General features: G+C 50.9%; 1 protein-coding gene across 5 annotated transcripts in view; it reads left to right on the top strand.

The window, feature by feature from the left end:
- OPHN1 (oligophrenin 1) overlaps positions 1–21194 on the top strand; it is a 68445-nt gene that overhangs the window by 35067 nt on the left and 12184 nt on the right. For 4 of the 5 annotated variants that reach the window (XM_082323652.1, XM_082323651.1, XM_082323650.1 and 1 more), the window contains 14 exons: positions 1311–1412; positions 2423–2533; positions 3272–3376; positions 4373–4502; positions 5886–5986; positions 8132–8223; positions 8353–8431; positions 9635–9668; positions 11477–11539; positions 12555–12629; positions 14841–14925; positions 15276–15334; positions 16729–16834; positions 18379–18538. In XM_082323652.1, the coding sequence (XP_082179778.1) occupies positions 1311–1412; positions 2423–2533; positions 3272–3376; positions 4373–4502; positions 5886–5986; positions 8132–8223; positions 8353–8431; positions 9635–9668; positions 11477–11539; positions 12555–12629; positions 14841–14925; positions 15276–15334; positions 16729–16834; positions 18379–18538 (1302 nt within the window). The remainder of the gene's footprint in view (positions 1–1310; positions 1413–2422; positions 2534–3271; positions 3377–4372; positions 4503–5885; positions 5987–8131; positions 8224–8352; positions 8432–9634; positions 9669–11476; positions 11540–12554; positions 12630–14840; positions 14926–15275; positions 15335–16728; positions 16835–18378; positions 18539–21194) is intronic. The other variant, XM_082323653.1, reaches the window with a different exon arrangement.

Genomic DNA, 21194 nt, shown 5'->3' with positions numbered 1-21194 from the left:
GAATTTCTGAATGGGGGCAAGAGAACAGCGTTTCTGAGCTTTTAGGAGATAACTGTTGAAAGATAGCAGTAATTCCGCAGGAGGCTGAGATTTCCTAACGCTGCTTTCGACTTTTCTTGAGCTTTCAAAAGCTAGACAGAGGATTTGGGCATCCTGTACATAGCCTGTAGTATGTATACACTAGTCCTCAGCTACTTGGACCTGGCATCAAGGCTGCTGCCTGGCTGGGATTTCCTTATTTTAGCAATTTAACTGCCTCTCAGCCTCACTGATGGCTCAGTTACCATCTGATGTGAGTATTTGTCAGCCTGGCTTCTACTCATGGTTGTTTCTTGATTGCCACAGTCCTCTGTGGTTTCGCAGTCGTCGTAAGCGAACAGCCAGGTCCTCAGCTCAGCTTCTCTCTGGGTTTTGTTCTCAAATGTCTCTTTTTGCTCTCATTCTAGACATTTGTCCTTCCAGGTTTGTCCATGCAAATAACACTTTTTATTATAGCGATTCCTTCACAAAGTCTTTCTTAACAAATCCGTCCACACTTTGTGTTTCATGCCTGTGGTAGGCACGTTTGAGACGTACAACGGGTCAGTAAGAACCAGCCCACCTGCAGGAGACCTCCAAGAGGTGAAGTCTCCACATCGTGTGCTGGGAAACGGCCGTGTTTGAGGCAGCGTTCCCCCGGGCCGTGTTCAGGGTGGGCGCTACGCAGGAAAACTTGCGTGAGCTTGGACTGCGAGGTTTGTGATCTCTCTTCCCACCGCTGCTAATAAAGAGATGATCGCTTCCCTCCCACGTATCGCCCTTCTTCTCTTCTGCTTTTGTTCTGATGTGTTTCAGAAACACACGATAAAAGCTTCAAAACAGAAAATTGCCAAACTCCTAACAAATCTTTTCTTATCCCGGACATGTCTTTGACATTGAAGTATTTGCCCAGTTGTTTCCAAACAGCACATTAGCCAATGGTGAATAGTTTTTCAATGTATTAATATGTCTCAGGTTTACTTGACATTGAAGAGATTGAGAGGGGAACGCTATCTCGTCGGTGGGGCTTTTGCCACAAGGCTAACATGACAAAATACTTCAAGTGCCTGTGTACAAAGTATTGCCAGAGGTTGATCTTGAGGCGTAACTAAATCCAGTGTAGGCAACGGACTGTGAAAGCAGAGCAAGTGGAAAGTGGCCCCCTCTTCTGGTTGGGCCGACCAGAATGTTTCCATGGGAATACTGAATTGCACAAAAGATCTTGGTGTTGTTGCATATTCGTGTCTGGAAAATGCCAATAACTGGTTCTGCTTCAAATCTTGCATCTACAGGAAAGAAAGAAAAAGTTTGAGAAGGATGGTGAGAAGTTTTATTCTATGCTGGATCGCCATTTGCATTTGTCTTCCAAAAAGAAGGAGTCCCAGTTGCAGGAGGTGTGTATGGAGTCTTCTTCAGGGCTGGGTGCAGAAGCAACACCACCAGAGGCTCTAGATCTTAAAAAAGGGGGGAAATCATCCTTTTCAGTAACCCGTTGAAACTGAGAAGCAGTTAAATCTGCCTAAAGCCTAGATTTTCTGGATGAGACCAGGGAAATGGAGCTCGTAGTTCTCCTTAGCGTGTTGAACGGTAGAAGTGGCTTTATGCACTGTCACCCTCACCGTACAGGGCAGTGACCGGTTACACTGGCACAGCTGGGGACTGGCCACCCTTTCACCTGGCTTGGGGAGCTGATCTGGCTGACAAATAACTGGTTATTATTACTTTTGCCGGCACAGTTTCCTGCCTAGCTCCTGGTGTTTGCAGGGGTAGTCGCGGCAGCAGGCCCTCGGTGGCAGCGAGCAGCAGGCAGAGGAGGGGGTGCCCGCCAGCCGATGCTGCTGCCAAGCGTGTTGCAACAGAAAGGAAAGCCCCAGCTGCACCAGCCCACATCAGAGCAGCTGGATCAAATCTGTCAAACCAGTTGTCAGATGCATCTACAAGCATCTTTGCAAGGCAAAATCTGTGTAAGCTGTGGGAACACGGCATGCCACGTTGTCCTGCCTGGTGCTGCAGCTCTGGAATTGCTGGTTTCGGGTCGCAGCTGGAGCTGGGTGAGAGGATCGTGACAGTGGCCTTGTCCTCACTGGTGCAGGGCTGCAGGTGGAGAAGGAGCTTATGCTAAAATAACACATACGCTTTGGGAAAGCCTTGTCCTTGCAGAGTGGGGTGAGGTTCTGGATCCATAAATGAAAGGGAGCCAGAAAAGAGCAGACCTGAGAAGAATGGCCAACGCTCCAGTCTTCTGGTTCTGTGCGAAGTGTTCAAAACCTGGGCCGGACACCTTTGGCAGGCTTTTCTTAAGTGAGGACAGAACTATTTGTGGGCTGACAGGCAAATGCTAGTCAAATATTGTCAGGCTAGATGTGATGTATTTTCTTTTTTGACCTCTCCCTCTTTCTTCCAGGCTGACCTTCAGGTTGACAAAGAGAGACACAATTTCTTTGAGTCCTCCCTGGAGTATGTCTACCAGATCCAGGAAGTACAAGAAAGCAAGAAATTCAGTATTGTTGAACCGGTAGGAGCCTCCTCTTCTTTCAGGCCTTGCTGTTTGATGCTCAGATAGGCTGACTTGCTGACAGTCGTGGGAGGGGATGAGTTACCAGGTTGGATTCAGTCCTGGGGAGTCTTGTGATGGAGCAGGAGTTAACCTTGCACACTTGGATTGCTGCAGTTTAACAGCCTTAGTGGTGTTTGCTGGAGCACCGTGAAGCCACAGACTCGTTTCTCGTGTCTGTAAGTCGATCCTGAGGAACAGGCTGGACGCTGTAGGTAGCTAGAGCTCTTGTTATGAATTATCTTGGACACCTCGTCTTTGGTAAGCGTTAGCTGTCTTCAGAGGGAGAGAGTTGTTACCGGTCCGCATAGCTGTCGGGGCACAGGCTGCGGCGGTACCGGCTCGTGGCTGCGTACAGGGACCCTGCCCTGGGTGGGTGGCTCTGCCCTGGCGCCGGACGCGGCTGAGCGTGGGATCATGTAGGTCTCGCGGACAAGCAATCTGCAGCTCTGCTCTTGTTCTCCCAGCAGGGTCTTTCATTTCGGGTGTGTTTTATTAAGACATATGTGTGGGTGGTAGACCTGGGCTTTAGGGACGTTGTGGTGGATAAGTCATACTAAGACTTGCATCACTCTAAAGTTGTAAGGAAAAAAAATAAATTTGTATATGTAATTTCTGAAACCCCGCTTCCTGTCTGTCTTTCCTTTGATTAGAAATATAGAAGAGGGGTTTAATCTGTGTCCTTTCCCTCCTTTGCAGGTGCTGGCTTTTCTCCACAGCCTCTTTACTTACAACAACCTGACAGTTGAGCTCACGCAGGATTTCCTCCCTTATAAACAGCAGCTTCAGCTCAGCCTGCAGAATGTGAGTTCCTGCCCAGCTGAAGTATTTTTTGCATGTGACTTCTATTCTCATTTGTATTTAAATGCCTCTGGTGGCAAGGCTTTTCCACGCAAAACAGCCTGTCCATGTTTGCATTGTGGGAGGTGCAGATAAAGTTATTTCCTTCTCAGTTCACGTGTATTTTCTCCTCTCCTGCGCAAGAGAGTCTGCGGGTGCTATTACAGTGTTTTTCTCTGTCTAGAAGGGACTGTTGCAATTGTATCATTTAACCTTGTGCATAAACGAGCCTGAGAATTTCTTCCAATTTCATGAGACCGAAATTGCGCACGTCTTTTAAAAAGGCCTCCAATCTTGATCTTAATGGTGTCGGCTTACTACATGCTTTGGTAGGCTCCTCAGCTGGCTGAGTATACTCATGGGGTAAAATATCTGTCTCCTGTTTCTTTTATCCTCAGTCTTTCACGGCTGGCCCTCATTCCTCTGGAACAACAGCCGTAAATCTGTGCCAAGCTGAGTTTGCTGCTGGCTCATCCATTGGTCGAAGTGGTGTTCCATAAAAATGCCTTGATTTTGTACCCCATGTTGATGTGACTCTTTAAAAATCTCATGCCAAGCCGTGTAGCATGATCTTTTAAGGAATCAATACCTTAGGTTTGTAGGAGAATACGCCCGTTACCTAAACAATGGTGCGAAGAGGAGTTCAGGTGCTTCCTTCTGCTCCACCTAACCTTAAAATGTGCTAAGTTTCTTTTATTGAAAGAACAAGTATCCTCCCAGTCATCACTCCTCAACACCGTTTCCGTGTACGATATATTGAACCTTGTCTCTTCAATCATCTTCAGGAGTCCGGTTCTTCTTACAGCTGGAGTTTTCATGTGAATTTGTGGAGTGGCTTCTGCATTTTGTACATTGGGGACCGGTTCATTTCTGCCAGAGCACCTAAAATTTGGCCAGGGATACCTGAAGCTCGTTCTTTGCTCATGTTCAAATGTGCTTCTTTTTGTTTTCTCTTAACAGACAAGGAATCATTTTTCCAGCACGCGGGAGGAGCTGGAAGACCTGAAGAAGAGGATGAAGGAAGCCCCCCTAACCTGCAAGCTACCCGGGCAGCCGACCATTGAGGGCTATCTGTACACTCAGGAGAAATGTAATGGCTTTGATATGCACCTGAATGCCTTAAAGAATGTGTAAGCCTGGGCTGCCCTGCTCGTAGCCCCGCTGCGTGGGCTGCGCTCGGCTCCTGTGCCCAGGCCAGCTTTAGCCGCGGCGGCTCTGTGGGCTGTGCTGCGCCGGGTGTCACCGCCTGCCAGTGCGCAGGGTGCCCGGGGAATCACCGGCAGCTATAGCTGCCAGCTTTCCCAGCGGTGGCACAGAGCGTTCTCTGGGTTACATGAGCCATGTAAGCAAGGAGCTAATTGCCCTGCACTCAAATTAGATGAGATTTATTACTCCGCTGTAGCGCTGGAGAGACTGGAGCTCTGGCAGATTGCACCTTGGCTGAGTGTTATCAGAACGAATCTGGTGTCCTGCCCAGCTTCCCTCCCGCAGCGTCTCAGGGCATCTGAGCACAGCTGAAGCGCTAACCGGCGACGAGAGCGAGGCTGCTGAGAGCGGAACTTGCGATTCTGGGCAGAATCAAATCAAACCTAATTCAGTCTTTTACAAATACTCGCTGTAGCTTTCCATGAACGCTCAGGGGACAAAAGCCTGTATGCAGAGCTGTGGCCTCTGAGTCTATAGACAACTTACTTTGTGAGCAGTTATTTTTTGGATGATATATAAAAATGTATTTATACATATCTTTGTACGTATGTTTACCCTGCTTTTAAAAGAAAACACATAGACAGTAATTTTAGACCACAAACAAATGTTGCATGTTCCTGCATGGCAATGACTGTTTGCTGCCTCTATTTATATTTTCCCTATAAATCAAGTATGAAGAGAGTTGTTCTTCCTGACAACTGCAACTTAAAAAAAAAAAAAAAAAACCCAAACAAAAAAAACCAAAAACAAACAAACAAAAAAACCCAGAAAAAATATCAGTTGAAGTATTTCACATAAAGGGGTTCAGTTAAGACAACAAAGAAAAGTGACAATAAATCTAGTGTGATATAAATAGGAACTTTAGAGTGTTTTAAAGATGCTGTTGTCTTTACTGCCAAGTTTTCATCAACGGGGAAAAATAGTGGTGTCTATGTGAAACAAGCATTCAAGACACATAGGATGCTGCCAGTGTAAGTCTTGGCTGGACTTGGCCAAACCAGCCTGGCTGGTGGCCAGAGTCCCACAAACGCCCTTTCACCAGCAGCGTTCTGGGAGGGCGCTGGAGGCGGCTGCCGCCCCGCGCCTCTCCCCCTCTCGCTCCTCCTGGCTCTTGCTGGTGGAGACGCGGGCGAGGGAGGGGTCCCCACGGGGCCGCGGTGTCCGTCCCCGGAGACGTGCGGACATGCGGGAAACGCCGGCCATGCCCTGCCGGCTGCGTCCAGCCAGGGCGCCGTCTCTGACTCCAGCTTCCCGTGTGTTTCTGCAGGGGCGCTGGGCATCTCCTGGGTGAAGTATTATTGCCAGTACGAAAAAGAGGCAAAAACCTTACGGATGACGCCCATGGACCAGAAGCCTGGAGCTAAGCAAGTGAGTTGGTTTCTTGGAGGGATGTCTGCAAACAGTGACCTAGCCATCAGGTCTCACCTTCAATCCGCCCACGTCAGCTCTTTCCATAAGCAAATAGACACACAAATGCCACGTCCAGGGCAGCAGAGGCCAGCCCTGCTGTCAGGAGCAGTTGTCTGGCAGCGCCGGTCCTCAAGACGTGCTGACAGTGGGCTGGGTCCCGATGCTGCGGCCGTGGAAGGGCTCCGGGCCACAGAGCAGAGGGGTGGGCTTCGTGTCCCCTCCCTGCCGGGCCGCGCGGGCGGGCGGTTCGGTGCGACCTGGAGGAAGCACCTCTGCAAAGAGAAGTTTCACCTCCCTCTCTCCCAAATGACCCGAAGTCCTGCGGGGTTTGGCAGTGGAGACGCAGGTTCGTGTAATGTCAGCGTTATTCAGGCAGTGGTGACTTGCAGGTTTGGTCAAGTGTGAAATCTCTGCCTTTCTAGACAAGCTAATTTTTATATTTATCCATGCAAATGGGCAGTGAAACTGCAGCCTGGTTTGCACATAGCCCTCTGGCAGTGCCTGCAAGTACTTGAATTACTCAAGTTATTAATGAGCACTTTCAAAAGCAGTATTTATCTGCCTTTGCATGTTCACACAGTCACTGGTTTGTGATTTTGATTTCTGTTCTTGAAACTGGTTACATGTGAGTGGGACCAGCGTTAGGAGAGGAGGACAGGGCAGCAGTTGCAGCTCTGAACTGTGCAATAAGGCAACGATTTGGGGAACTGCTTCTTTCAGAAAGGGCTTTGGTTTTTACCAGTGAGCAATGTGTCTGGGAGTTCCCTGCAGTTCCTCGGCGTGACAGAGGAGGGTAGGATGCAGGCGTGGATGACAGACCGTGGCTCAGAGTACAGCAAGTGCGTCCAGCTGAGTCCCCCCGCCCTCCTCTGCCATGGAGCGACATCCCCCGGGAACTTCCCGGTCAGGCATGCTCTTCTCCAGTTCGTGATCTCATGGTCTGTTCTTTGGCAGCCCTCAGCACGCTGCCCCAATAAAATAAACTGTATTTTTTGGAAGCCCTTGGCAGAGACCTTGCAAAGAAATGTCCAGATCTATTGTCGTCTCTGCTGTAAACATGTCTAGTAAGGCTAATTAATGCAGGCAGGGGCTTGTAAAAATGTAAGTTAGTCCCCTTCCCAAACTCTTGCAGTCTGGTAATCTACACCTTTGGGTCACGGCTGGCCACACAACTTCAAATGCCACAATTACAAGGAGTGCTCTTAAAAGCCCCAAACGACCAGCACAGGCACAAAACACAGCCAGGAGATTATCATCACGGCGCGTAAGCCAGATGTAATCTTGGAGGAGGCTGCCTTTGCCGCCGGGCCGTCCTGGATCTGCTTGATCTGCTGCTGTCAGAGGTCTTGCAGACGCAGCGGCAGTGACAGTCGGGGTGACGAACGTGTTCCAGGTTTGCAGGCTCAGCCCCGGGGTCTGGTTGGCTGTAAGGTCTGCCGGTGTCTCTTCAGAGTTCCTGCGAAGTCGTGGAGATCTCACGATCACGTTACAACTTGACTCTGCTTTAGAGTCAATTAATGCCCCTTAATAAGGGGCGTGAACGCAAAGGGCCAGAGCTCAGCCCCGCAGTGCCGGCCTTTCATCAGAGTGCCTCTACTCTAGATTTGGTCAGTTAACGTTCTTTTTCTACAAGGTATTTTGGGTAAAGCTGTTTGGACCACGAATGCTATGGATAATTGGTAGCGCTGCTCAGCCCTGATAAAAATTAGGACCCAGCTGTGTCAGACAAGCACGGTCCTGGCCTCAAAGACCCAGCAACTGCCTGCTGAGGTTTGTTCATCGCAGTGCTCCTGCTCCGAGGAGGCGTATTGCTTGTGGCTGAGATATTTAGCACTTGATTGCGGGGTAGTGCCGTGAAACGTAGAAGATTTTGTGGCTGAGGAGAGGAAGCCTGGCTCGCAAAGCCTTTGATCCCTGTCTTTGTTGATGGTGGGAAGGCCCGTCTGCGCTCCTGGTACCAGTGCCATCGGACTGGCAGGGCCCCCGCTGGGAGCCTGCTGCTCTACGGGCAGTGCCGTGCTGGGCTGCCGCCTAAGGGTGCTGAGGAGCCTGAAATCTCCCCTATTTCTGTCCTCTAATCTTGGCTTTAATTTTCTCTCCTAGGGCACCTTGGACCTGACACTGAAATCCTGCGTAAGGAGAAAGACTGACTCTATAGACAAAAGGTTTTGTTTTGACATTGAAACTAATGAAAGGTGAGATGCTTAGTATTCAAATGGCCTCCAAGATAAACCCTGTAAACCTGGATGAAATCACATTCTGCTGTTTATTAAAAACAACTTTTGTTTCATTTTCCTGCCTGTCCCTGGGTGAACTCCGCACAGGTCTGGGACCATCACGCTGCAAGCGCTCTCGGAAGCCAATCGAAGGCTGTGGATGGAAGCCATGGACGGGAAGGAGCCGGTGAGTGTTCGGGGAGCGGCCTCCCGGCCGCGCATCTGCTGCCGAGCAGTGTCCTCTGCCGGCGGGGCCTGCGGCGGAGCGGGGACGCAGCCACAGGCAGGCTCCTTCTGCAGCTGGCACCACCGCTGCTGGTACCCGTAATTCGGGCTTCAGTTCAGCCACTGCATGGCCAAAATGGGGTTTTGTGCTGTTCTGCTCGCAGCACAACTTGCAACGGGGATTTTTTTTTCCTCCTTTAAAGCTCTGGTACATTCCCAAGTTGTGCTAGGCTGCCTAAGGACCGTGGCCATGCTGGGTCTGGAACGCTCGATATTTCTGTTGCTCACAACTCACGCTCCAGACTGCGGGAGGTCTGGAGAAGAGGAGGCTGAGGGGAGCCCTCATCGCGCTCTGCAACGGCCTGAAAGGAGGCTGGAGCCGGGGGGGTCGGTCTCTGCTCCCCAGGAACAAGCGATGGGACGAGAGGGAACGGCCTCAAGCTGCGCCAGGGCAGGGTTGGGTTGGGTATGGGGAAAAACTTCTTCCCCCAAAGGGCTGTCAGGGCCTGGCCCAGGCTGCCCAGGGCAGGGGCTGAGTCCCCATCCCTGGGGGGATTTAAAAGCCAGGCAGACGTGGTGCTCAAGGACTTGGTTTAGTGGTGGCCTTGGCAGTGAAAGGTTAGCGGTTGGACTTGATGATCTTAAGGGTCTTTTCCAACCTTAACAATTCTATGATTCTAGGTGATTTTTTGTCTGTCCCTGCTCTGAGCAGTGTTTGGAAAGTCTGGCCCGTCAGAGCGGCCACCCTGCCCCAGCGTTCGCCTGCCTTTCGGTGCCTGCTGGTGTTTCCTTCCTTTACTCTGAACAAAGCAAAGTTTAAAAGCAAGCAAACAAACAAACAACCCATACCCCTGTGTGCCGGACTGTCCAGCTGCCCTTTTTACAGGGCACCTAAAGGACAAAGTTTCCTGTTTATTTTTGGGAGACCTCTTTCCTAGAAATAGGTGCTCCAGTGAAATGTAGGAAGTCAGCAAAAACTCATTTATTGTGTAGATAATGGTATCTTCCTTAATTATAAAGTGACATTTCTTTGGGAGATTGTCTTACTGTTTATGACTGTCTTTGGGTGATTTATGGGGTGCTGCATTTTCTTTTGAAAATAAATATTGAATCACGTTGCATTATGTTTTTGTTTCTTCCTCCTCCGTTCCCTCCCCTTTTTCAGATCTACCACAGTCCCATCACGAAACAGGAGGAAAGTGAGTCGTTTCTGTTGCTGTTCTCTGAGCTGCCGAAGCTGTCCGGAGGTCGGGCAGTGTATTCCCTTGCCGATACACTCGTCCTTGATTTCTGCTGGATAGGCTGTGCTTTCCCTCCGTGCCGGCAGCGTAACTTCTTTCCTTTTCATCACAGTGCCTAATACTCAGGCCAGATAAGAATGAGTGGCAAATGGTAAAAGTTATCGATTGCAATGTGCGGTTTTTATTTAGCAAGAACTAGCGGGATGCAGAGTTCAGTTTGCACCTCTAAACCCCAAACGAACTGAGGGGAAAAAAGATCAGTGAGAGATTTGGAGGATGTTTCCCTTAGCAAAGATTATAACAGGAAAATAGAGGTGGCATTTGGTTCCCGGGAGCTCCCGCCCGACCACCTTGGCCCGCGGCCCCCGCAGGCTGCTGCCCTTGGCCTTTCCCCTTGCGGCGGTGGCTGAGCGAGTGTCCTCGAGGCGCTGGGGCTTCGTTAGCTGCCTGAAAACTTGCCTCCTGCATCTTACAGCTTGCTGTTACCGGCACTTTAATTAGCTGACTTTAATGAGCGTAGAGGTAGCGTTATCAGAGGCATAAGCATGAAAGCTGTTGTTCGACTGGGTTTGCATTACAGGCCTGGAAAGAATGCGACTCAGCATTTCACAAAAGTAAATACACTCTATTTTTAATAGATTGGAGCTAGAAAGACTTCAAGTCATATTATACCAATATATATACCATTTTATATATATACATACCATATTATACCAGCATATATACCATTATATATACCACGTACTGAGTGGCTCTGTGCTTAACGGTGTCTTTACTCATTGCTGTGTTGGAGCTAAGATATGTCGGAGCTTTTCATCGCTGTTGCTCAGAGAGAATCATTATAAACAACGTGCTGAAAATACAGTGATTTCACAGGATTCACCAACACAGCCTGTGCTGTGACTGGAGTTGGTCCAGATGTGTCTTGTGGCTGTTTTTTCAAGTAGAATGTTGTTTTACATTAAAAAACACCCCCACACACAAAACAAAACTCCAAAAAAGCCTACAACTCACCCCTATCCCCCCAAAAAAAAACCTAAAACAAAACCAACAACAGCGTGGTCATTTAGGAGAAATTCAATGTAAAAGTTTGCACTGAACAAAAAGATATTTCTCATTAGAACTTGGACAATCCCTCCATATATCCCAGAAAAAATAGCAGAGGAGTAGTGTGGTTACAGAAGTTGAAATATGTGTATAGAAAAAAATCCTGACTTCCTACCTGCGTCGTGATGCCTGCGAAACAGGCACAGCGATGGTCTGTGGTTAACTGGCTGGAACGAAAACCTGTGTTCTGCTTTACTCGGCATGTCGAGCTGTATTGGGTTTGCTGTTTAATCTGGTCGAGTAGATAAGCAGAAATTACACGATCCTATGATGTGGAAGAGCTTTAACTGCAGATTTTGCAGTGCTCTGGAAATGATTAATCAACTCCTTATCAGACACAAATTCACGTGTGGCGGGACTCTGATTTACGCTTTTATTATTAAAGACAGAAAGGAGGTAGGGAGCGACGCTGTAACTCAAAATAAACTCAAGGAAAACTGGAGAGCATATGGAACTAATAATTCCTTGCCAGGATGTAAAGCAAGCCTGCGCTTTCGTGGCGGGATGTACAGGACGCAGCCGCGGACCCGGCTGTGCGCTGGGGCCCCGCGGCTTCGTGCGCCGAGCAGGCTCGGGGTGCGGGGCCGTGCCAGGCGTTGCCCGCGGGGAGGCGCGTGCCGGCGCTCGGCGGCTAACCCCGCGTCTCTTCTTTGAAACAGTGGAGCTGAACGAGGTCGGCTTCAAGTTTGTACGGAAGTGCATCAACGCAGTGGAAACGAAAGGTAAGGTGCCCGCCGTGGCGCCGGGAGGTGCCGCCGTCCTGGCACGCGTTGCGCCCCGCGGCCTGGAACCATATCGCGTTTTCTGCGGCGTAGCGCTGTTAGTTAAAAGTCAAAGTCTCGTGTCGTTGACCGAAAAACGTGTGTCAGAGGAGCAGCGATCCTGTGCGGTCTGGAATGTCGTTATCCCAAATTCTGGTTGGGATTTAATTTCCACCTTTATGCTGTTTTCATTCATTGGTTTCTCATCATTGGCTCTGAGCAAACTGATTGTTAGGCAGAAGGAGAGCAGCTCTGGAAGTCTGTGCTGGGGGACAGGCAGGGGTTAACTGGGGTACTGGCTTATTCAGACCCATTTTGTTAAAAGCAGCAGGACAGAAGCAGGCTGATGGATGGTAGCTCACCCTCTGGTCTTTCTGTACCCACGTACGTTGCTGGCGCGGGCTATGGGAGGAAGATAAATCCCTCCCGAACAGCTGGACCCCAGGCTGCCGCAGGGAGAGGGGGCTGGGTTCATTTCCAGAGCCCCTGGGGACGTGGCCCTCCTCGCAAAGGTGGGCCAACGCAGCAGTTCTGCCTTCCCTGGCCCTGACCGGGATTTTCAGAGAACCTGCTTTTCAAAGAACCTTCTGCGGCGATTTGAACAAATGGACGTTAGAGCAGCGCTCTTTCCAGCAGCAGCATATCGAGGCGGGGGGCTCGCCAGCTCGAGCGCCTGTTCCAGGGTGGGCTGCGCGCGCCGGACAGGGACGGGGACGGGCGCCGCAGAGGGTGCAGCTCCGCTGGGCTGGGGGCCGTGCCCGCCGGTGGCCGGCCGAGCTCCTGCCCTGGCCGCTGCGGCCCCTCGCCGGCCACTGCGGCCCCTCGCGGCGGGGCAGCCGGGGGCTCCCGGGGCAGAAGCCTTCCTGCGGAGCCGGCAGCCCGGCAGCCGGGCGAGCGGTTCCACTAGATGGGGCTTTTGGACTTCCACCGGCTGGGGAGGAGCGGGGCTAACGCTCTTCTGCTTTCTCCTGCCTAGGGATCACTACGGAGGGCATCTACCGGACTGTTGGCAGCAATATCCAGGTGCAGAAGCTGCTGAATGCCTTTTTTGGTAAGAATTAATGATTCCCTGCAACTAGATCGTCCTGGTTTTGTATTGTTTAAGAGGGACAGAGAGAATCGGGTTTCACGGTGAGCAATGCCCAGCGCGGCTGTCGGTCCCCGCGGCCCCCCCGAAGCACATCTTCCCCTTCTTTCCTGGGCTTTTTTCTGCAACCCGCTCCATGGCCTCTCCCTTGAAACTGCATTTATGTGTTTGTGGTGCAACCTGCATTTTAGGTTAAGTGAGCAGCAGCGAGACAAAGCGAGGCAGTGACCCTGGAGCAGTGGGAACAAGCCTTCTCCCATCGCGTGCTAAAAATACTCTGGCATTTTGGCGTCACGTGCTGGGGACATATTCCTGCCGCGGGCCCGGGGTGCGGGACGTTGGTCAAAGACACACAAGCTCTCGCCCTCTCCTCCGCTGCCGGCACGGCCGGCAGCTCCCGGTCTGGGGCTGCAGGAGCTGCCGGTCGAGCCGCGGCAGCAGCGGAGGGGCCGTGGACAGCAGGGCGGCTGGAGCGGTCGGGCGCATGTGGCACGGGTTTGCCAGCATCGCCCGACAGTCGAGCAACAGCAAGAATCGCTGCTCAGCCAGCCGTCACGACTCCTTTCCCTTGACAGCAGCCCGTGTCCCCAGTCTTATTTCGGCAGTGCAAATGAGAACCAGAGCTGAAGGTTAGCACCCGTTAATTAGCGTGCGGGATGCTGAGGGCCCCAGCGTTCGGGCAGCCCCTCCTGCCGCGCTGCTGCCAGGGAGCTCGCCCGGCCGGTGCTGCTTGTGGCCAGGGGCCTTGTCCCACGGCTCCCACACAGCCACCTCCTAAACCGGCCCCCCCAGTCGAGCTCAGGGGACCCTTGTCCTCAGTGGGCTATCACGGAGAGCCATACTGAGAAGGTGGCCGCCGCAGGGAGGCCATTACCCTGGTTTAAGGTTTTCACTCGGAAGGACTGGGGTACCTCACTGTATGCAATGTATACATTAATTAGTCGATGTAGGCATTTCTGCTGTAAGCCTTTCTGTGCACTGAATTTTGCATTTTGTACAAGCCTGTAAAGTGGCGGGTAGTCGTTACACAAGAAACAGTTAAACTCCCTGCGCAGGCTGTGGGCTCAGCAGCGTTGCTCCCTGCCGGCACGGGCGCTCCCAGGCTGGGACCTGGCTGAGGCCATCGCGCCCCTGCCCGCGGTGCCTGTGGGCCAGGGCAGGCTGCGAGCTTTTACTGTTGTGTTTTACTGTTGTTTACTATTGCTTTTGCTATTGTTGTTGTTTATTAAAACGGCTGGTTTGTGCTGACGTATAGCTGTACGCGATTCCCATGGAGCCATGCCTTCAGACAGCTGTCCAGTTACGCCTGCCTAATGATTAATTACTTAGCCTAAGTTTGTATTGCTTCTTGGTTCTCACCCTCCTTGTGGGTAGCTCTGCGGTTTTCTCCTCTGAACACCACCAGCGAGTGGCTTTTCGTTTTATTTGTATGCACTGCTCTGGTTGACCACTTCCCACCCCACTGTGTACAACCTCACAATGGAGAGGCCAACAACACAGAAATAGCTGCTGCAGAAGGATTTCATCCTGAACTTCAGAAAGGAGAGAGAATTTTTTTTTTCTCTAGTCCTGTTTATTTTTTAAAAAAAATCATGCAGTTTATTTCTTTAGTCCAGCTGCCCCCCATCGCCCAACCGTGTCCTTTATTCATTGTACCGCAGAAACGATGGGGCTGTTCGGGGAGGGGAGGCAGGAGCAAAGCCTGCGTCCCTGCCGCTGTGCCCCCTCCTCTCGGCTCCCTCCTCGCCCTGCAGCGAGAGGGGACGTTGCCAGAGCAGCCTTCGGGGGAGTAGCTGCGAAGGAGGGTTTGGAGCTGGACGCTTAGGTTACTTCGGATATCAGAAAGCTCTGGATCTGTTGAAATGTGTCGTTTCTGCCAGTCTTGGCTGTGCTGGGAAAAAAAACAACTATAGAGAATATGCCCTCACTGACTTTTCACCACTGCTTAAATGTTACCTTCTGCTCTTCCCTTGTCCCTAGTTAGCGCTGCTCCTCAGCCTTTCCAAAACAGTGACGCTGGCACTGTTGTTCTGCTTTTCCCAACGGTGGGAATCAGCAGCTTTCTTCACGTGCTGCTGTAGCTGCGTTTGTCTCGAGCATGCCCTCCCTGAGAGCGGGCTATATGAACAGCCTCAAAAGGGACCTTATTTTAAAGCCATTTTGTTCTTCTTCCAGATCCAAAATGTCCGGGGGACGTGGATCTCCAAAGCGGTGATTGGGACATCAAGACGATTACCAGCTCATTGAAGTTTTATCTCAGGTACCACTGCGGGTCGCACCTGCCCGAGCAGGCAAAGGAGCTTGGGGCTGATCAGGTGAAAAGCAGAGTGAACTGCCAGATGTTAACATCTGGCTGTTGGAAAGGGCAAAGAAGTGACAAAGGCTTTGGGACGAGGTTTGGTTTGGTTTTTTTTTTTTTAGAAATATGCCTGTTGTAAAAGCCCACATCCTGTGGGGAAAGCTGTTTAAATAATACTGGCTGCGGGGGAGATGCCACCGGGAAGCGGTGGTGCTGGAGGGCTCGCAGGTTTGCCTGTCGGTCCTTCGAGGCCAGCCACGAGTGGGTCGTGCTGCCCTGCCAGACCTCAGTTTTCTTTCTGGTTATTGCAGGAACCTGTCTGAGCCCGTCATGACATACAAGCTCCACAAAGAGTTGGTCCTGGCTGCCAGTAAGTCCCGCAGCTGCCCTGCTGACGGTCCCCAGCCCAACCAGCGTGCCTCAGGATCACTGACAGAGCTCTGCCAGCCCGGCACCGGGCTGTCCGGCCTCTTTCCCCTCTAGGAGTGACCCCCTCTTCCGAGTGCATAATTCTGCAAGGGCGGTGGTGGTATTTCTTCCCTTCTTTCCTTTGCTATTGCAGTGCTCTTCCCTCTAACAGGGTTTCATGCTCTCAGAGGGTCTGGAGAGCCAGGGGATATCAACTAGCCTGAAATCAGCACAAGTGTCCCAGGAGAATTGTTTCTCATTAGTATTAATATATTTATTTTAAAACCTGTGAGGGAATGGGCTGTGCTGTTGCCACACAGCTAGGTGCTCCCTTTAGGTCATGAAATTTGTCCTGGGATGTTGAATCCAAAGTGTCTACCGGCACATGAAAGACACTTTTCTGCTGCAGCTCTTGGGACTGAGCCACAGCCAGTATTAACGGAGATTAGCCAAGCAACATGGGTATACTGACAGGGCATCACCGGCGCTAAGCCAGCCAGTCCTCAGCTCTCTTGTTGTCATGGCCATTTCAAACAAGCCACAGTAATTCCGAACTGGCTGCATCCTCAGAGCCTGTTGAGTGCCGGCATGCTGAGATGGAGACCAGAGTCCCGTGCCTCCTCGAAGTCAACAGGAGGGTAGGAGAGCGCCCGCCTCTTCTGAGTTTGGACCTCTGGAGAATTAATAACACTTGTTCTTTCTTGGAAAGGAAGATTTTCCACCACCTACTGATTGTGCTCAAGGCCAAGATTTATTAGTTTCAGAACAGGTTAAACCAATGATGGCTGAGTATGTGCAAAACCATAATCCCTTCCCTACCCTCCCTCAGAAACTTGCACCATTAAGCTTCCCAGCTACCAAGATCCCACACTATTCTTTTCACACCGAGTATTTTATTGTTTCTTGATTATTTATGCTTCTAAGGGTGACCTCTTTGGATCAGGGACTCCATTTTTTCCCTGTGGGACACTTTACCGCGTTGTTCAGTGTTACAGCTATCTGGGCGATAAGACACCCAGCAGAGAGGCCGGGTGTTGCCCAGGTGTGCGGGGCGAGGGTGCGAAGGGGGTACCCGGCCATGCTCAGCCCGTTTCCCCAGCCCTGCTCAGAGGCAGAGTGTGACCCTGAGCTCCCTTTCAAGCTTCATTTCTCCCTCTTTCCACTTCATTTTGTTTCTCACAATGATTACCCTGTTGCTATGTAATCTCACTTTTCTTCTGCTTCCCGTCGCCGGGTTTGGCCAGCCAGCCCGACATTGCAGAAGGAACAGCTCCCACAGATTTTCTTTATCTTTCTCTTACATATTTACTTTGAAAGTGGTGGACACAAACTTTTCTTTCTGTTTCTTCTTTCCAGAATCTGAGAACCTGGATTACAGGCTGGGAGCCATTCACGCGCTGGTCTATAAACTACCAGAGAAGAACAGAGAGATGTTAGAGCTACTCATACAGCACCTCGTCAAGTAAGCAGACATTTTTCTCTAAAGCCAAAGTAAGGGGAATAATGGAATCAGCAGAACAAGCCTTTTTTTTTGTGGCGGGTTTGCAAAATTGCGTCCACCACAGTTCCCCTAGGAACTGATGGTTGGACTGCACAAACGGTGTGATTATCCTTGCTACCCACTGCATTAAGTGGTGGTTTTTCTAATTGCCACTTTCATCCCCTTTCTGACAAGCACCAAGCAGGAAATAATTTTAAAATGAAAACGCCCTCTGACAGCAGAGCTATAAATTGTCACCTCTCACTCCAATTAACAAGAACGTTAGGTCTGGGGTTTGGGAACGGCTGTAGGGCCCGTGCCCACGGGCTGAACGTGAAGCATGCTTTGGTTTTATCTCCTGCTCGATGGAGTCAATGTCCTGAGCCCTTAGAGCAACACGAAGGCTTGAGCCGTGCTGAAGCTCAAACGCAAGGGAGCGGTCTGTGCAGGTCAGGAAGGACCAGGGCTTGCAGAAGCAATGGCTTTGTATGACAAGGCTTGCTTTGGACCTTTGGAGAAGTCGTTTTCAAAACTGGACTGTTTCAGAAATAAGCAGGGCTACCTGCTTATTACCTGGGTATTTCAGAAATAAGCAGGGCTGATCTGGGATTGTCACCCCCTGACACTCGAAGGCGAGTGCTTGGCCCTCGATGCCGTGCCCGCTCTTCGGGGCGAGGGGGCTGGCTGGGGATCCTGCCTGCCCTCCGGTTCCAGCCTTTCATGCGCGTGTTTGTGCGGTTTTTAAAAACCTTCCTGTGTAAGTGGCGGAGCTGAGAGTGTCTGGCGTGCAGTCCGATGAAGCTAACGCTGTACTTGCAGTCACTGTGTTTATTCCTTAAAGTGTTTACGCTTAAACTCTGTTCCCTCTCCCCTTCGTGCTGACAGAAACCTCTTTAACACCAGAGCTACAGGGCAAACCTCCTTCCGTGTGAGCGTCGGAGCCTCTCCCCGGCGCGCTTCGGGAAGCGGTGGTGCCCACCGGGGTGCTCGGTACCCCAGTCAGCGACCGGTGCTGCTCCGCAGGCCTGCACGTTCCTCCGCAGCCTGGAGGCTGCGGGACAGAGCACGCTCTGTTCTGTGAAAACTGTTGCTCTTCCAGAAAGAAAAGGCTGTGTAAAGTGTGCTCCCTACATTCAGTCCTCCTCCTTCAGAGAGAGGAAAAATTAAAGCCAAAAGTCCCTTCTGGGAAGACAGTATATTCCGATTTAAATGATTCCTTTTGTGTATATGTTGCGCAGATCACTTGATTGCAGAGTTAAAAGATGCGCTAGGAGTGGGAAGGGATCAAATAAAAATGCTGTCAGCCTGATGCTCTCCCAAACAGTTGTCCTAGCCAAACACGCATGGCATAGCTAGAGACATGTTATATCTCTGGTAGGGTTGGGAAACAAATTCTGCTGAAACAAAACGAAGAAAATTGACTGACCGGTTCTTACTGTGTCCTTTTTTTATTGCTTGGAATAAGATCTGTTTGGAAAAAAACAAACCAAACTAAAACCGATTCCTTCTTTCCCTCCGCTCCACAGCATATGTGAGCACAGCCGAGAGAATCTGATGTCACCGTCGAACATGGGGGTAATATTTGGACCTACGCTCATGCGAGCACAAGAGGACACCGTGGCAGCGATGATGAACATCAAGTTCCAAAACATAGTGGTCGAGATTCTCATCGAGCACTTTGGGAAGGTAGGGGTGGCAGCCCCGGGAGCACCTCCGCGCAGCTCCGGGCTGCTCCGTCACGTTCGTGCAAACTGTTGCTGTGGCAACTATGTGGAGCTCTGGGTCCTTTTTCTGGAGTCTCCTTAGGGGCTGGGATTTTTTTATGTAATATTCTATTCTGAAATGCTTCAGAAGAAACAAAGTGTAGCAGATATGTTCCTTGCTGTTGCCTTTAGCTAGTTCTGAAGGAAACCCCGAGTCTAGGGTTTTTTGCTTTTCTTTTTAAGTAAGAGGAATCTTTATTGAAAAAAAACCCTATTCTATGCCTGGACATTACAGGACTTTATCATAGAGTCATAGGATCATTTAGGTTGGAAAAGACCCTTAAGATCATCAAGTCCAACCGTTAACCCAGCACTGCCAAGCCCCCCACTAACCCATGGCTCTAAGCACCATGTCTACCCGGCTTTTAAATCCCCCCAGGGATGGGGACTCAGCCCCTGCCCTGGGCAGCCTGGGCCAGGGCCTGACAGCCCTTTGGGGGAAGGAGTTTTTCCTAATACCCAACCCAAACCTGCCCTGGCGCAGCTTGAGGCCGTTCCCTCTCGTCCCATCGCTTGTTCCTGGGGAGCAGAGACCGACCCCCCCGGCTCCAGCCTCCTTTCAGGCCGTTGCAGAGAGCGATGAGGGCTCCCCTCAGCCTCCTCTTCTCCAGGCTGAGCCCCCCCAGCTCCCCCAGCCGCTCCTCCCCAGCCTTGTGCTCCAGCCCCTGCCCCAGCCTCGCTGCCCTGCTCTGGCCACGCTCCAGCCCCTCCATGGCCGCCTTGGGGTGCGGGGCCCAGCGCTGAGCACAGCATTCGAGGGGCGGCCTCACCAGTGCCCAGCGCAGGGGGACCATCCCTGCCCTGCTCCTGCTGGCCACACTATTCCTGATACAAGCCAGGGTGCTGTTGGCCCTCTTGGCCACCTGGGCATGCTGCTGGCTCATATTCGGCCAGCTGTCGACCAGCACCCCCAGGTCCTTTTCCACCAGGCAGCTCTCCAGCCACTCTTCTTTACACTTCACACATTACACTTTCTTTTGCTGAAGACAGGAGCTAGACCAGAGCATAACTGGTTTCAATGAGCACAGTCCAAGATGAGAGACTATACAACTATTAATACGGGGGAGAAAATCCAAAGCAGACAAGTATCGAAAGGCCAATGAAAATAATGCAGCTGCGCATACGATCTGTTCAGATGCAGCTGTAGGGATGGCGTGGGCAAGGCTGGGGAGGGGAGCTGCTGCCGGGGGCCGAGCAGAAGAGTTCAGCCCGCGGCCGGTGCCTGTTGTGCTGGGGCAGTGCCCTGCACGGGCAGTGCACCCTGCCCAGGGCTCCAGCAGCATTTGCCTTTCATGGGATCTTTGCTGAATATTTTTGTCTGAGAGCATTGCCTAAACGCGCAGTCTGGATCACTCTGCCGTGGTGGGTGCTGAAGATTCACGTGTAGACAACAGCTTTTTGTCATGTGGCATTTTGTCTCCTGATGGAAAGCGGAATATTCCACTGCCTTCTGTATTAGCGTGTTCTCCTCGTGATAGCTGATACAATGGCTTAGGGTTTTCAGGGTGGCTGGAGGGTGATAGAGTTGTATGTTAGTATTTTAAAAACTTGAGGAGCATTTGCATTCAGATCAACATACCAGGGACCAGATTGCTTTCCTGATAACAGCACCAGGTTCGAAGGAGTGAGTTTGGTCCTTCAGCTTTTCATAATGCTTTGCATTACAGAGCGTCCAAACAATCTCTTATGTCTTAGAGCTAGGGAAGGGTTGAAGCCATCCTGTAAAGGGTGGTGTTTGCTGCGAGGAGGACGGAGTAGTGCTCCCAGCAGACAGGACAGCACGCATGAAGAAGTGAAGCTCCCTTTTCAGGAAAGGAAGAGGAGGCCGAAGCCGAAAGAGCAGGGTTCTTGCAAAAGTGCATGTGGAGTTGGAGCAACCAAATGGGGAGCAGATGGGAGTGGGAGTCGGTTGTGGTGCTGAGGGTTGAAACCAGAGAAATGGGATGAAAGAGCTCAGAGAGACTTTTGATTATCCAGACAAGAAGCTCATGAATATCACAAGCCAGTTTCTTTGTAGGTCTCTGCAAATGCTTTAAATAAGTTCCCACAGCAAAACAAGGGAGTCATTTGTGTGCTGGGGTCCTTGCACAACTTGCTCCAGAACTGAGCCTCTGTCCTCCCCTCTCGTACAGCCTGCAGTGCAGGCTGAGTCAACACATGATTTGCACTGCCACATCTAAGAGCTGGAATTAAATCTTTAATTAAGCCAGACATCTCCTTGCTTGCTTTTAATTTCTTCAGCAATAAGGTGAAGTTAGTAACATTTATTAGATTGAGCTTGTAAGTTCAGCGTCAGTGCTGAAAGTGTCTTCAGCTCACGCATGAGCTAACACTCTAAATGAGTCTGGAGGAAGAGGGATGTGGTTTATGTAGCGCAATATGAAGGCTCTAAGGACAAAGTAACTATGCATTAAGTCTTTGTGGATACTTACTGTTTCCACAGCTTATATTTCAGTGCCATGATTAAATTAAATAAGTTGATTGCTCTGGAAACACCTTCTTCACTGTACAAACCTTCTAAATATGAGGCTCTGTCAATATCTTTGTACCTTCAAGTTGTTTAACTTGGATTTTCATTC

Source organism: Platalea leucorodia (genome assembly GCF_965183815.1).
Source record: "Platalea leucorodia genome assembly, chromosome: 10".
Lineage (NCBI taxonomy): Eukaryota > Metazoa > Chordata > Aves > Pelecaniformes > Threskiornithidae > Platalea > Platalea leucorodia.
The sequence above is the reverse complement of the archived record's forward strand: the minus strand, read 5'-3'. Positions and strand labels throughout refer to the sequence as shown.